The sequence below is a fragment of the Protomyctophum parallelum genome (genome assembly GCF_964188405.1).
Source record: "Protomyctophum parallelum genome assembly, chromosome: 22".
NCBI classification, from domain to species: Eukaryota; Metazoa; Chordata; class Actinopteri; order Myctophiformes; family Myctophidae; genus Protomyctophum; species Protomyctophum parallelum.
Genome location: NC_139714.1, coordinates 18,209,927 through 18,226,206, shown reverse-complemented (window position 1 = coordinate 18,226,206; position 16,280 = coordinate 18,209,927). Strand labels below are relative to the sequence as shown.

Here is a 16,280-nt window from a genome sequence, read left to right as displayed (position 1 = left end):
TAATCGTCATGTGATTACAGAGCGTCTGTCTGCGGTGCGTCTTTGTTCTCGTCTCGGGGAGACAGAGACATTATTGTGAGAGAGCAAAAACATGAGACAACGAACGAACACACATGGTTTCTCACCCCCAGGTAGAAATTATCTTTTTTTGAGTGGTGCAACCACTCCAAAAAAAGGAAAGGAAAGGTACTATGTTTACCCAGTGTAACTGGACTAAGCTCTAGAACTTGTTTACAGCCAGGCCCTGCTCATAGAATTTCATAGTAGGGGTTCAATGCCTTGTCCAAGGGCACTTCAGAGGTGGTAATTTTAACGTGCAGGTCCGGGGATACGAACTAGCGACCTTCCGATATCAAGACCGCTCCGCAAACCGTTCGGAACAGCAATGTCCAGCCCTCCCTATGTCCAGCCCTATGTATGTCCCTATGTTTAGAGTACCAACAGGGGGCGCTGTTGCACCACTCACTTCAGACAGGTCTGATTTTCTTTTTAGCGGCGCTCCTATGCACATCTTTGTGTGCACGTCTGTCTGTCTGTCTGTCTGTCTGTCTGTCTGTCTGTCCGTTCTAAGCATGTGGAATGAGCTCCGCTGATTGGCTGAGCACGGAATGTAATCTATGATAAGAGTGCCGCTCACTACACGTGTGTTTTTTTAGTTTTTACTTCAGTAGTATTGTATCAATACCGCAATATAGAAATAGTCAAATGTTACAACAAGTGAGAAGTCTGGAATTCAAAATGTACTTGAGTAAAAGTACAAAAGTATTGTTGGCATCAAAATGTACTTAAAGTACCAAAAAGTAGAAAGCACTGATTATGCAGAATGTAACCGGTCGACTACAAATGTTACCTCAGTTAATGTTAATGTTACCTATGTTAATGTTACCTATGTTAATGTTAATGTTACCTATGTTAATGTTACCTATGTTAATGTTAATGTTAATGTCAGTTAATGTTACCTCAGTCGACCACAGTTAAAACTGTGATGTGATGATGAAGATTCTGATTCTGTTAGGCGGACCTCTCCTCTCCTCTCCCTGAGTACATTCATGGTGGGGTAATCTGTGCGTATATAAGTGATGTTTACCTGTATATAGACTATATTGTCCCTCACCTCTCATAATAGCAGGCCTTGATGTCAGCCAACAGGCTCCCATTGTATACCTCCCATGACTGACTGTCCTCAACAGCCCAAGTCATTGTCTGTCCCATAACAACCTTGATAGTTGTAGTGTGTGTTTAACTCTTCACGCTGTTCTGCCGTAGTGTGCCGTAGTTGTGTTAAGGTACAACCACGGCCCCTCCCTGACGTCCTGCGTGGACCTATAACGGATTGACTGGAAGACGATAAACTAGTTGTTTTAGGGTTAGGGTTAAGGTTACTAACTCAGGCAGAACAGGCAGTTGCCTAGGGCATCATAATAATAATAATAATAAAACTTTATTTGTATAGCACCTTTCATGACATGAAATGCAGCTCAAAGTGCTTTACAGAGCAATGGAGAATAAAAGAAAAGCAAGGCAACGACATTAAAAAACAAGCAGTAATGCAATACAGTGAGGAACAAAAAATAAAAGATGAATTAAAAGCAATGTTGTAGAAGTGGGTCTTGAGCTGAGCTTTAAAAATGTCTACAGAGGCTGGGGAGGGGGGGCATCCACCATGCAAAAAAAACAAAAAAAACACAGCGCTTTAGAACACAAGGGGGCCATGGTCATTTTTCAAGGGGGCATCACGAAAAATCCTGCCTAGTGCACTGTGAACGGAGGTGGAATAGACCCTGTTTGGCTGGGGAGTGGGGATCCCCGGAAATGCTTTGGCCATGTCAATTCAATTCAATTCAATTCAATTTTATTATAGTGTCAAATCACAACGAGTTGTCTCAAGACACTTTACAACCAACAAAGATCCACCCAGAGCAAGCAATATTGCGAATTTGCGACAATGGTAACGAAAAACTCCCCTTTAGGAGAGGAGAAAACGTCAGGCAGAACCCGACTCTGGGGTGGGCGGCCATCTGCCTCGACCGTGTCGGGGGGGGGGGTAGAGGGAGAGAGAGAGAGATAGACAGAAATAGACAGGTGGGCTCCGTGGAGGGGTCTGGTCCACATCTGGTCGAGCTCTGTGAGGCCGGGTCCAGGTCACACTTCTGGTGGGCTCCATGAAGAGGCCTGATCCACGGTCACACTCGGCAGTCAGTTGGGAGTTAATATTAGAGGTCCACAGAACTGCGACGGGGAGGACGAAAAGAGACTCCGGGGAGAGATTCCCCGGATGTTGGATTAGTGGCAGGCCTTACTGGAGCCTATATAGTGTATATTACAAGTACTGCTGGGAGACAGACCCACACAACAATGTACGACTATGGTATCCAGCTAGACTTGGAGACAACTCTAGCTATAGGCTTTGTCGTAGAGAAAGGTTTTCAACCTAGTCTTGAATGTGCAGAGCGTGTCAGCCCCACGGACCGAAGCCGGGAGAAGGTTCCACAGCTGAGGTGCCTGGGACCTAAACGCCCTGCCTCCTATTGTAACTTTTGATATTTTTGGGACAGTAAGCATTTTTGCATACTGTAGACGCACTGGTGTTCTATTTGGTTTGTAGGGATCAATGAGATCTTTGAGATATTGTGGTGCCTGACCATTGAGAGCTTTGTAGGTAAGTAGAAGAACTTTGAACTCTATTCTGTGTTTGACAGGGAGCCAGTGTAGGGAGGCCAGTGAAGGAGTGATATGGTCTCTTCTTCTGGTACCTGTCAGCACACGCGCCGCAGCATTTTGAACTAGCTGTAGGCTTTTCAGAGACTTACCTGGGCAGCCTGATAATAGCGAGTTGCAGTAGTCCAGCCTTGAGGTAACAAATGCGTGGACGTGTCGTCCGCGTAACAATGGAAATGTATAGAGTGTTCCCTGATGATGTTACCCAGAGGGAGCATATATAAGGAGAAAAGTATTGGTCCAAGCACAGAGACTTGTGGGACTCCGTATTTGACCTTTTCACGTGTTGAGGAGCCATCATTGACATCTACAAACTGAAATCGATCAGACAGATAGGACTCGAACCATTTCAGTGCGTCACCCCTGATGCCAACCAGATGCTCCAGTCTCTGTAGCAGAATGTGGTGGTCAATAGTGTCAAATGCAGCACTAAGGTCCAGCAACACCAGTACGGAGAGGAGGTTATTATCTGCTGCAGTCAGGAGGTCATTTGTAACTCTCAGCAGTGTCTTGCGAACCTCGAGCCCATGCACCCCAATACAAATTGACGGCTGCAATAACCTTAATAAAAGACAATGAGGTACACGGACAAGAACAACTGTAGGCCTACAAACACAATTCTCAATGTACAAATTCAGGCACACCCTTATTTGTGATTATTGGATTATTAACTGAATTACTTTTATTCTCTCCACTGTCTTAAACCAGGTATGATGTTGTAATTGGGAACTGGTGTCATCCTTCCGGACTCTTCTTGTCCTAAATATTACGTGTTGTGAGAGCAGATGGCCTAATAGCTCATATTGGTGTTTGGCACTGGGAGCTTCCTGTTCTAAATTTGACATGCGGTGGCCTAATAGCAGTGTTTGGCTAGCCTATAGAGCACGCAGGGTGCATGTATCACAAACAGCCTCCTCCACTAAATGTATTACATACTAGCTATAGCTTTGACCCATTGAACTGAATGTGTTATAGGTCAAATCCCTGTTTTACCTCTGGTAGCCTTGACTGCATAATTAACGTTATTTAATTATAACGTTATTTAGACAATGTTAAATAACGATGTTATTTAACCGATGTTAACGATGTTATTTAACCGATGATGACAGCAAGGGGTAGAGAGACAGTGGCGGAAGTAAAGTTAAGTTTTACTTACAACCGTAAGTTACCGTTACAAGTAAAAGTTCGTAATTCAAAGTGTACTTGAGTAAAAGTACAAAGTTGTTGGCATCGAAATGTAGGCTATTTAAAGTACCAAAAGTAGAAATTACTCATTGTGCAGAATGTCCCATTTCAAGTTTTCAAATGTATACAAATATTTTGAAAATAGCCGATCTACAAGCTCACAATGCATCGCATCGCGACGCATTGTGATCTTGTAGATCTGCTATATTTCAAATGGACAAAATGTATATAGGGCTGAAGTGGAACTTACGTTTTGTCATAATCAATATCTACAAATAACTTAAGTAACTAAAGTTTTCAAATAAATGTAGTGGAGTAACAGTACAATATTTGCCTCCGAGATGTAGTGGAGTATTGCATATAGCCTACTCAAGTAAAGTACAAATACCTCAAAAGTGTACTTACTGTAAGTACGGTACTTACAGTAAGTACAGTAAGGCCTCTCGGGTGCCTCCCTAGGGAGGTCCTCGACGCACGTCCCACTGGGAGGAGACCCCCGGGACAGACCAAGGCGCAGTTGGAGGAAACACATCGACTCACTGGCCTTGGAACGTCTCGGGATCCCCCAGGAGGAAGTCACTAATGTTGCTCTGGAGGAGAGGGAAGTCTGGAGCACTCTGGTGGAGCTGTTGCCCCCGCGACCCGACTACGGATAAGCGGTTGAAGATGGATGGATGGATGGATCATAGTTTATAGCATGTTAAATTTAGCAAGGGATGCTCCATGTGCTCTGTAGCCAAACACTGCTATTAGGCCATCGCGTGTCAAATTTAGAACAGGAAGCTCCGATGCAGTGCCCTGTAGCCAATATGAGCTATTAGGCCATCTGTTCTCACTTCATCACGTTCAACACTTCTTCACGACAATATTTAGGACAAGAAGTGTCCGGAAGGATGACACCAGTTCCCAATTACAACATAATACCCGGTTTGGGGTATTATGGGGCCTATTTAGTTTCTTCCCACCACTGCTGAGGAGCCACAGTCAGTCAGGTTATTTTAAAAAGGAAGCAAACATGGCAGATTACTGTGAGGTGACATGGTGCGACCTAATATAGCATTACGCTGTGGGACGCTATAGCTTACCTCAGTCGACTCCCCCGTCAGAATTATATTTCATGTCACGTGTGTGTGTGTGTGTGTAACCTGCCCTAACTATTATGAAATTACGCTTTCGGTAATTTAACATACTTATTTGTCGCTGACTAAAGCTTATTAAAACTCATTCTAGGCCAAGAACTTATTTGACTTTTTCACAAAGTGCCTCCAGGCCAAAGACCTTTTTGACTTATTTTTAAAGGGGCTTACATTTATAACATTATAATCGTGATTTAAGACAAATCTTACAATTCTCGTTCTAAAAAAATAGAACAAATCTATGGTGGCCTGTGCTAAACTATTGCTACTGCCATTTAGCGGTGGATGAGTTAATGTCGTCATGTCTCTCTCTCTCTACATGATTCACTTGGCTGTAGTGATTTATATCCAATAAACTAGTGCAGAAATGTTTGATGTGTAATGGCATATTAGCAGTCGATGAGTAATGGAATGGAACAGTGATAAAATGATTAAATCTCAAACTCTGGTAAGACATTTATGATAAGGAGAGATAAAGAACACATAGAGTAGGCCGGGGTCTTCAACTGATTGTGATTTGTAAACCAGTCCAGGGACCACCACCCTGACTAAGAATCAACCTGGGGACCACCACCCTGACTAAGAATCAACCTGGGACCACCACCCTGACTAAGAATCAACCTGGGACCACCACCCTGACTAAGAATCAACCTGGGACCACCACCCTGACTAAGAATCAACCTGGGACCACCACCCTGACTAAGAATCAACCTGGGACCACCACCCTGACTAAGAATCAACCTGGGGACCACCACCCTGACTAAGAATCAACCTGGGGACCACCACCCTGACTAAGAATCAACCTGGGGACCACCACCCTGACTAAGAATCAACCTGGGACCACCACCCTGACTAAGAATCAACCTGGGACCACCACCCTGACTAAGAATCAACCTGGGACCACCACCCTGACTAAGAATCAACCTGGGACCACCACCCTGACTAAGAATCAACCTGGGACCACCACCCTGACTAAGAATCAACCTGGGGACCACCACCCTGACTAAGAATCAACCTGGGACCACCACCCTGACTAAGAATCAACCTGGGGACCACCACCCTGACTAAGAATCAACCTGGGACCACCACCCTGACTAAGAATCAACCTGGGGACCACCACCCTGACTAAGAATCAACCTGGGACCACCACCCTGACTAAGAATCAACCTGGGACCACCACCCTGACTAAGAATCAACCTGGGACCACCACCCTGACTAAGAATCAACCTGGGGACCACCACCCCATATTAAACGAGAGACGGCGAGATCCACTAGCGACCATTGACCAGGTCTCGACCAGGTCGTTATTTTCCTCGACCTGGTTCCGACCCATTATAGTCGTTGTTGTTGAATGGTCGCGACCAGTTGTTTTCTGGTAGCGACCAAAGACCATGATCAGGTCATGACTAGTTTCTTATTGGTCTCGACCAGGTCTTAATTTCACCGACCTGGTCGCAGAGAACTCATATCACACAAATACCAAATTACTAAGTTTCTCCAAAATAAAATAAAATGATGAACAAAAAAAAGAATGTATTGGATACAATAGAAACCTATCCAACTTGACTGTGTGTATGTGTTGCGCATGACACAAATTAGGCATGTTAAACTCTATTATACGGTGTTTGTTGTTGGCTCCGGGGAAATTCTTTGCGTCCGTTGGCTCACAACAACCCCTGCTTGTTTATTTGAGGAGCACCTCAGACATGAGTTCATTTGTTTACTTAAAATCACAGAAACGCACTGCGACAGCAAACCTTCCACAATCTGAATGCATGTGGCGTCCACGTGATCTGTAAACAGTCACAACAAGTGATGTGAGCAACGTTCACGAGAAAGGCAAACACTGATCATGACATCAGTCAAAGTGCACAGTGGGTCATAGGGTCAGATTATGTGTTGCTTGAGTAGTTAATTGATCATCATCACCGACATACTGTAAAGGGCTACTTTTGTAAGCAATATAATGTAAGCCTTAGGCCCATTGCTTACAGAAGTCGGTCTTTATGTTGGTGATGATGATCATGCTAGCAACGCACTGTACACAACACGTAACGGGTACAATCTGTTGTTATTTCATCTTCTCTGTGGCGGCCTTCAGTGTTTGCATGGTATAGCACCGCTGGACATTGCTTGCTTTAAGCAATTAATGTCCAGCGGTGCTACCATGCAGACATTTGAAGGCCGCCCATGGTTGAGGCACTATATTGTGAACCCCAAGAAGTGAACCCTGCAGTTGCGCTGCAGAGGGTGTCAAGGCTCATACATAGTCTGGATTTTCGGTGGTGAGGTGACCACCGAACTACAACATGACATCACGAGCCGCGGTGAAGAGCAAACCACCGCCGCCCACCGCCCGAGCCCTTCTCTCTGTTTTTACTCACCACCGCTCACTCAACATTATTTCAGCTCCGGTGGTCACCTCACCACCGCAATAATCCAGACTATGAATAGGCCTTCAGGGAGACGTCCCTGTTCACTGCCCCACCACCAGGAGATGTTCTGCAGGGTAAGGATCAAAACATCCATGAACGGTGGTCCCTGCAGCTGATGATGAGCCTGCAGCAAAACTTACTTTATGGGCATGCGGTCAGGTTTATAGGCCTGGCTCAGGGAAGAGGACGCCCCTGCCATGCATGGTCCACCATGGGCGACACTCCCAGCAGGAAGAACATCCTTCTGTATGAAATAATGTCTCCTCCAGGCTGAAGGCGGAGTCGTCAAGACTAAGTTTTGCGCCCTGTCCGTGTGTGTGTGTGTGTGTGTGTGTGTGTGTGTGTGTGTGTGTGTGTGTGTGTGTGTGTGTGTGTGTGTGTGTGTGTGTGTGTGTGTGTGTGTGTGTGTGCGTGCACAGAGAGATCATTGTCTTTTGTTTGTTCACATAAGGTATACAGTGTCCTATATGAGACAACTTAGGTTCATACCATATAATATCACTTATGTTATAAAACTTAGCTTCATACCATATAATATCACTAAACCATTTGTCTTTATACGGGCTGGAAAACATTGTACTTTTAATTTCATGAACATCACATAGTAACTTATTATGTCAAATACAAAACAAATCCCAGTTAACCACCAAATGTCTATTCTGACAACAGTTATTTACATTGTAATTATAAAGTAAGCCACAAAAAGAAGCGTTTGATGATATGATTGGGGTTTTTTTTTAAGTCTTTTATTTGTCAAGATAAGGTGTGGTTCTTAATGACAGACCACCTCTGTCACAACCCTTTACAGCATAAAGGCTTGACAAATACTGAGGGAACGGTATGACTTGATTGAATAAACCACATAATAATAAACTAATCGGAGTAGCTGTTGAGTAATATCTGCTGCTCATGAAGTTATTAAATTACACAGGACGTACATACTAATTCCTACAACCGTTGTGCTTATAACCATTGAGAGCATGCTCTCTTTTGCAAGGACACCCTGATTGCAATATGATCACAACGTACATTACAACAAATAAGACAAGTTTACATAAGGTGAAATATATAGTGAGCAATATTAAAGAAAACATCATAATGCTAATACACTGGGGCTACAATAAACAAGTACATCCACAATTGAGGATAGTAGAGTCATTTAAGGCTTAAATGACTCTATCGAGACCAGTTTGTCCAGTTACAGAGAGTTCTGGATTTGTCTGGGGCAGCGGGCGTAAAAGTTGAAAGTAGACTTTCCTTGTTCGAAAAACTGAAGTTGTCCTTTAAGGCCTATACAAATAAATACACTTCTATTATGAAAACAATCCCAACAGAAGCGAGCACTTTGCCATTTTGATTGATTGAATACTGTATTAGTCAGAAATGTTATGTAATAAAAGCTAGGATAAATACAATGGGAGCTTGCCACACAGGGCCTTTGAAGGCCAGCCCAGTTTTTTCATAGAACATACACATACTTGTTCACCACTGATATACTGTATGACTTTACAGCCGAGCCTGTCATAGACTGGTAAATACGGGACTTGAAAGTGTATTACGTATAGATATAAGAAAAAAAACCAAAGAGGGCGGGTCCACATGAACTTGGTTTGTTTTAAAGTGTAAAAAAAAAAAAAAAAAAAAAGAATACGAATGTATGTATTTATGTATGTATTTTTGTCTGTTGTGAGTCTGACGTATCGTGTGCTGGAAATCTTTTCAATACATTTCAAAATAAATTTCAATACAATACATGAGTATAATATATCACCGATAATGAAGACATGGATCTCTATATACAGAGGACTAAATTCTTACAACATAAAACGCTGTTCAGGAGAGTTTGGAGGGAAAAAAAGGCAATTCCTCCTGAATGATGCCTTCGGTTATGACATGGGAAGGAAAGGGAGGGCATTTGCATTTCTTTCGCCATAGTAAATGCTGTATTCATGGTCTGGAGAGGCCAGGTGTTTCACAGCTGGGGCAGGGGCGTATGCTGTGCATGCATGTGTAGCTGCTGTAAATTGTACAATAACTGGATAAGCCAATTAGTCATTGTAACACTAGCCTCGTAAACCATGATAAGCCTTTTGTTACTGTTTGCTTTACTTTTTTTGCTATATAGGGCCATTTGAACAAATATCAAACATATCTATCAGTCCTACAACTCTCCTTTAGTAAATATAAATGGTAAATGGTGCATTTATATAGCGCTTTTGTGCATTACAATCAATCACCCATTCACACACCAAAACCATGAAAGGCACCAACCGACTCATTCAAGCCCAACCAGACTCATTCAAGGACACTTTGAAAAACCAACTCATCGGGACTCGTCTTTACTCAAGGACACTTTGAAAGGTTCGACACTAAAGGCCTATTAGTATTCTATTCATAGTCCAGTTTTTGGTGAAGAGGTGACCACCGAAAACTACAACATGACGTCAAGCTGCACTGAGCCGACCCTCAAAATATCATATTTCTCTGCGGCTCTGCCGCGTATACCGAGCGGTCCATGTGTGCGTCCTCACAAACAGCGAAAATAGCCGATCTGGATGAGGAATAGGCAGCAACGCTCTTGTCGGGAGGGGGGGCAGCACAAATATCCTACGAGTAGGGCAACCAAATTGTCTGCTACTGGACTGTACGTCCCTGGTTTCGGTGGTCACCTCTTCACCGCAAAGTGGCCTATCTATGATTAGGCCTTAACTCTGGGGGAGCCCGGGAACGAACTGGGAACCTGGCGGTCGCCATCCGGCCGCTCCACCCCTGTGCCATGACGTATCCATGCTGAGGCAGCATGTCTGGGGAAACCGCAGCAAATTAAATGGCACATCTTTTTTTCCTTTTTTTTTTAAATGTTATAATTTATCAAATCTAGACATTCGTCTCCTCACGTCAGTGGTTGGCTGACTGACAAACAAACAACTACTATCCAATCACAGGCAGCGCCCATGGGATATAGCCTGTCCCAGGCCAGTGGTGGGAAAAAATAAAAGCAATCAAATACTCTTATGAGTAAAAGTTTTTAAAAAAATGACTTGAGTGAATATAGTCTACTCTACAAAAGTATTGGCATCAAAATGTACTTAGAATACCAAAATAAAATAAAGTACGTAGGCTACTACTCAGATTTTCCGACATTTGTCAAACGTTCTAGAAAATAGAATTGGAACTATGCAAGTAAAAAAAAAAAAAAACTCCAGATCGTACTTTAAGTACAGTGAATGTACTTAGTTACTTTCCCAGTGCCACCACTGAGAGTACCCCATGCATCAGCCGCGCCCACTCCACTCCACCCCCCCTGGACATGCGCTGTATGGGTGTGTGAGCCAGCCAGCAGTGTTGCCATGTCCGCTTAATATAAGCGACTTTGAGCTTGTTTCTTTTCAAGTCAAGGATCCCCTCCCCGAATTAATATATTTGTCTGCGCCCCCCCCCCCCCCTCCCATCTGAAAACATTTAGTTTACATAACATTTCTGACTAATACAGTATTCAATCAATCAAAAGGGCAAAGTGCTCGCTTCTGTTGGGCTTGTTTTCATAATAAAAGTGTATTTATTTGTAGGCCTACTTCAGTTTTTTCCCCCAAGGTTCATGTTTTAGGTTGTTATTAGAGAAAGTAAAATGTGAGTGAATTCTTTTTTCATTTGCTGCTTTCTTTCATTTTAGGGATTTTAGCTGTTTTTGACAGGGGCGGGGGCATTCGAGCATGGGGCTAAATATGTATTTCTTTACAAAATGTTATAGTGATTTATTTTTTTATTCTTTACTATAGTCCTACTAGACCCCAAGAAATTACATTTGGCCACAAAAGATCACGGGATCTACTGAATGTGTCAAACTGGCATATTGAGCCTATGACACACAGTGTGCAGGCTTCCCCCCAGTAGGCCTCCTTCACATTCAGTAAATCCTGTGATCTTCCATGGCCAAATGTAATTTCTCGAGGTCTAGTAAGACTATAGTACATAATAAAAAAAGTCGCTATAAAATTTTGTAAAGAAATACATATTTAGCACCATGCTCGAATGCCCCCGCCTCCCTGTCAAAAACAGCTAAAATCCCTAAAACGAAAGAAAGCAGCAAATGAAAAAAAGTTAACACTCATCTTTTACTTTCTCTCATAACAACCTAAAACATGAACCTTGGTTGGGTCCCTGGACGGTCCGAAACCCCACATTGAAAACCACTGCAATATAGGGTCATTTGAATTGCTTGTTTCTGTCACACAATGTGGCAACAGTGGAGCCAGGCAGTCAGGCTGCCCTCTCGGCAGTCGGCACTGAGCAGAAGAGATTCAGGGCTGGAGTAGGGGTGGAGGAGGTTGTACATTAAGAACAGATCTGTCTTCTGTGTATTTAAATTACTTCTCATCTCAACACTGGACTCACTGGAGCTCTGCTCTGCTGCTGCATGGAGGAGGCATCGACATCACATGAGTTCAATCAATCTCTTTCCATTAAGAGAGAGACTCAGACGAATCTTCTGGCGAATGGAAGATTTTCTTGTATTAATAATAGACAGTCTTGGGCAGTTTTTGACGACATCGCATCCCACCCACCCAGTGATATCCCCCACCACCGGCGGTTCGGCCCACCACGCACACACACACAGCACAGACTGACTGACTGACTAGAGGCTATCTACCACCCACCTACCCACCGGCCGATGCTCGTTTTCTCCCCGAAAAAGGGACTCTGCGTCGGAGGCGGTGGTGAGGGTGACTTCGGCGGCGCTTTCCCTGGTCGAGTCCGGCGGCGTCCCGGTGGCTGTGGTGGTCGGACGAGTGGAGCTGAAGGACCCGTGCTCCGGTACTACCGGAGACCTCCACCGTGCCACCACGTCCAGAACCTGCTCCGGGGACCACCGAACCAGGACCACCGACTCCTCCGTCAACATGAAGTTCAAGCCCAACCAGACGCGGACCTACGACGGGGACGGCTTCAAGAAGAGGGCTGCCTGTCTGTGCTTCAAGAACGACCGAGAAGAAGAGGTGAGACAGCAGAGGAGAGAGAGAATCCCTGCAGTGTCTGTCTGTCTGTCTGCATCAACAGTAACACTGTTACTCTGTCTGTCTGCCTGCCTACGTCGACCTGTCTGTCCGCATCAACACTGCTACCCTGCCTGTCTGTCTGTCTGTATCAACAATGTTACTCTGTCTGTCTGCTTGCCTGTCTGTCTGTCTGTCTGCATCAACACTGCTACCCTGTCTGCCTGCCTGTCTGTCAGCATCAACAATGTTACTCTGTCTGTCTGTCTGCTTGCCTGTCTGTCTGCATCAACAATGTTACCCTGTGTATCTGTCTGTCTGTCTTAATCAACACAGTTACAGATTGTAAGGTATCAGTCATCATGTCTCATGTCATCCATTCAGACAGACGGGCAGCTGTGATTGATTAGAGTATCGGGCTACACGCGTGATTGGCTCATGTCGTGTTAATGACCTCGTTAAGGCGTACAGTAAGAAGACGTGTGTGTGTGTGTGTGTGTGTGTGTGTGTGTGTGTGTGTGTGTGTGTGTGTGTGTGTGTGTGTGTGTGTGTGTGTGTGTGTGTGTGTGTGTGTGTGTGTGTGTGTGTGTGTGTGTGTGTGTGTGTGTGTGTGTGTGTGTGTGTGTGTGTGTGTGTGTGTGTGTGCGCCCGCCCGCCCGCCCGCGGCCATCCAGTTTGGTCTAGTTTGAGAAAAGAGATAGAGACAGAACACTGGGGTGGGGTGGGGGTGCTGTAACACGTTGGCTGGGTCACTTTTTATTTTCTCCCTGTCACAATCACTTGGTGAGATATTTGGGATAAGAATATAGGCCGCTGGCAGCCATGAAGACCTGCTGTATATTATATTATTATTATGATATCACAGCCAGGGCTGCTGCTATCATCATGTTTACATACTGTATTTATTATATCGCTAGAAGACTGCAGCAGTGTGCAGTATCCCATGTCTTCATTTCTGACTTAACCCATTCTGGGCAGGAACCCCTCTAGGTTTTTTCAAACAAGGTTCATGTTTTAGTCCTACTAAACCCCACAAAAGATCATGAGATCTACTGAATGTGTCAACTGACATTGAGCCTATGACACACAGTGTGGCTTCCCCCCAGTAGGCCTCCTTCACATTCAGTAGATCCTGTGGCCAGATGTAATTTAATAAGTAAATAATAAAAATATATGGGGGGGGGGGGGGGGGGGGGGGGGGGTTAGAAGGCATTTGTAGAATCGATCTCAGGTCTAAATGGCATCTCGTTTGGAATATTTAACGCTAGAGAGTTTAGATGTGACCGCACAACGTAATAACGGGAGATTATGTCTCGCTGTTTTGTGTGTGTGTGTGTGTGTGTGTGTGTGTGTGTGTGTGTGTGGGGGGGGGGGGGGAATCCAGGCGGGGCTTTTTCAGAGTAAAATCTGCTTCCTCCTGCTGGGCCTTTATTCGTAATATTCCCGGGCAAAGAAAGCGTCAAAGAAAGCGTTAAACCAGAAGATGTGTGTAGCTTCTGAGAACGGCACAGTGACCAATGACAGCAACTGTCACTGTGGCCCCTTTTCCACCGGTTGGTTCCCAATGGGAACCGGTTCAGTTCTTTTTGGTTTTTAGTCCATGAGCCAGAGCTACAAAATTGAAACGTAAATTATGAATTGAGTAGGCAAAACCATACTTATATTAGATTGTTATCACCGTGAAACTTCCCCAATTGAGTACTTACATGAAGACAATGATTTATTGTATTCAAAATTTTACATTTTTAAATATGCAAATGAGGAATTATGTAGGAAAATATGCAAAATAATAAAAAATATGAAAAAGCTACTACTGTGGAAGAGTTATCATTTATTAATTTACTTGTATTGATCCTATAAACAATTTAATATAGGGTATAGTTTGCCCACCAATTTTGGAGCTCTGGCTCATGGACTAAAAACCAAAAAGAAGTGAACCAGTTCCCATTGGGAACCAACCGGTGGAAAAGGGGTCTGTGTGTGTCTCCTCACTGAGACCCCTTTTCCACCGGTTGGTTCCCAATGAGAACCGGTTCAGTTCTTTTTGGTTTTTAGTCCATGAGCCAGAGCTCCAAAATTTGTAGGCAAACTAGACCTATATTAAATTGTTTATAGGATCAATACAAGTAAATTAATACATGATGACCCTTCCACAGTAGTAGCTTTTTCATATTTTCGATTATTTTACATAATGCCTCATTTGCATATTTAAAAATGTAAAATTTGTATTACAATAGATCATTGTCTTCGTGTAAGTACTCAATTGGGGAAGTTTCATGGTGATAACAATCTAATATAGGTATGGTTTTCCCACTCAATTCATAATTAACGTTTCAATTTTGGAGCTCTGGCTCATGGACTAAAAACCAAAAAGAACTGAACCGGTTCCCATTGGGAAACAACTGGTGGAAAAGGGGCCTGTGTGAGAAATGGAATGTTTTTCATGTCAAGCACCCCCCCACCCCAAAATTGATATTTATCTGGCTGCGGGCCCCTCCCCTGTCTGAAAAGATTTAGTGCTGGGGAACGACACCATACGATTAGATTTGTCTTGTTTTTCTTTTCTTTAGTTAGTTTTTGGCCTTTTGCCTTTATTGATGTGAAGATAGACAGGAAAGAGGGAGGGGGGGGGAGAGGGAGAGGGAGAGAGAGAGAGGGAGAGAGGGAGAGAGGGAGAGAGAGAGAGGGAGAGAGAGAGAGAGAGAGAGGGAGAGAGGGGGAGAGGGGGAGAGAGAGAGAGAGAGAGAGAGAGAGAGAAGGGGAGAGACACAACAGCCGTCGGGTCGTCAGGAACGGGACTCGAACCCGGGCCGCTCTGCCAGGCCAGAGCCTCTATGTGGCATGATGTGCCTGGACCGCTAGGCCAGCGGGCGCCCCTTTCTTGTTTATCCACAATGTTTCAAAAATAGCACATCTGCACTTGTACTGTTTTCCAATAATTCAAATTAGGGCTATATTACGCCATTTTGCTGGGGACCCTCTGGAGCCCCCTCAATGACCCCTAATGTTGCATTAGCCAATAATGTGATTTTTGAGTACGTGCTATATATGGTACAGCCTTACGTTTAGGTAAATAACGGGCAATATCTACCCCCATGCTCTTATCTGGATGGATTTGGTGTGACCGGGCCAGTGCAATGAGCACAAATTCCTGGATTTAATTTTTATGGTGCCAAAAAAAATCAGGACCAGGTTATAAAATGACTTGACAAACCCGTGTCACTAAAATGATTATTTCCCTCGACTGCTTGCTTCAGCGTTTGAGCATGAAGCCACGACGACACCCGTTGTATAACGACAACGACAGCATTCCTCTTTGTCCGTGTGACTGTAGGTTGTCACAACATCTCATGACCTACTTCTGGGTCCCTGACCCACGGGTTGAGAAGCATGTGTGTAAAACAAAATTCAATGAATGAAAGTCACATTCGGTCATAACATAATAAACACACACACAACACTTTAGTCAACATCAGCGTTGTGGAATGGTTTACTTTTGTCTGTTTACGCTGAACATTGTGCAATATTAGCAGTGGTGGAAAAAGTACTCAAATGTTTTACTTGTATACGTAAAAGTATCTGCAGTATACTGCAGTTTAGAAATGCTCAGTTACAAGTAAAATTCTGGAATTCAACATTTACTTGAGTAAAAGTTGTAAAATGTACTTAAAGTACCAAAACTAGAAAGTACTCACAGAATACAGAATTTCTTTCAAATGTATTCAATGTATTCCATAATCACAGTATTCCTTAATCATATTCCATCATATTCAAACAAAATCACTATTTTATTAGATATTATATTGATATTA

The 16,280-nt window shown here is 43.8% G+C and overlaps 1 protein-coding gene across 3 annotated transcripts in view; it reads left to right on the top strand.

The window, feature by feature from the left end:
- Positions 1–11,794: 11,794 nt before the first annotated feature.
- LOC310853589 (diphosphoinositol polyphosphate phosphohydrolase 3-beta-like) overlaps positions 11,795–16,280 on the top strand; it is a 113,380-nt gene continuing 108,894 nt past the window's right edge. For all 3 annotated transcript variants that reach the window (XR_014568812.1, XR_014568813.1, XM_083757972.1), the window contains exon 1: positions 11,795–12,471. Coding sequence is in view for 1 of the 3 variants with exons in the window: in XM_083757972.1 (XP_083614098.1) it covers positions 12,376–12,471 (96 nt within the window). In the remaining 2 variants the exon portion in view is untranslated. The remainder of the gene's footprint in view (positions 12,472–16,280) is intronic.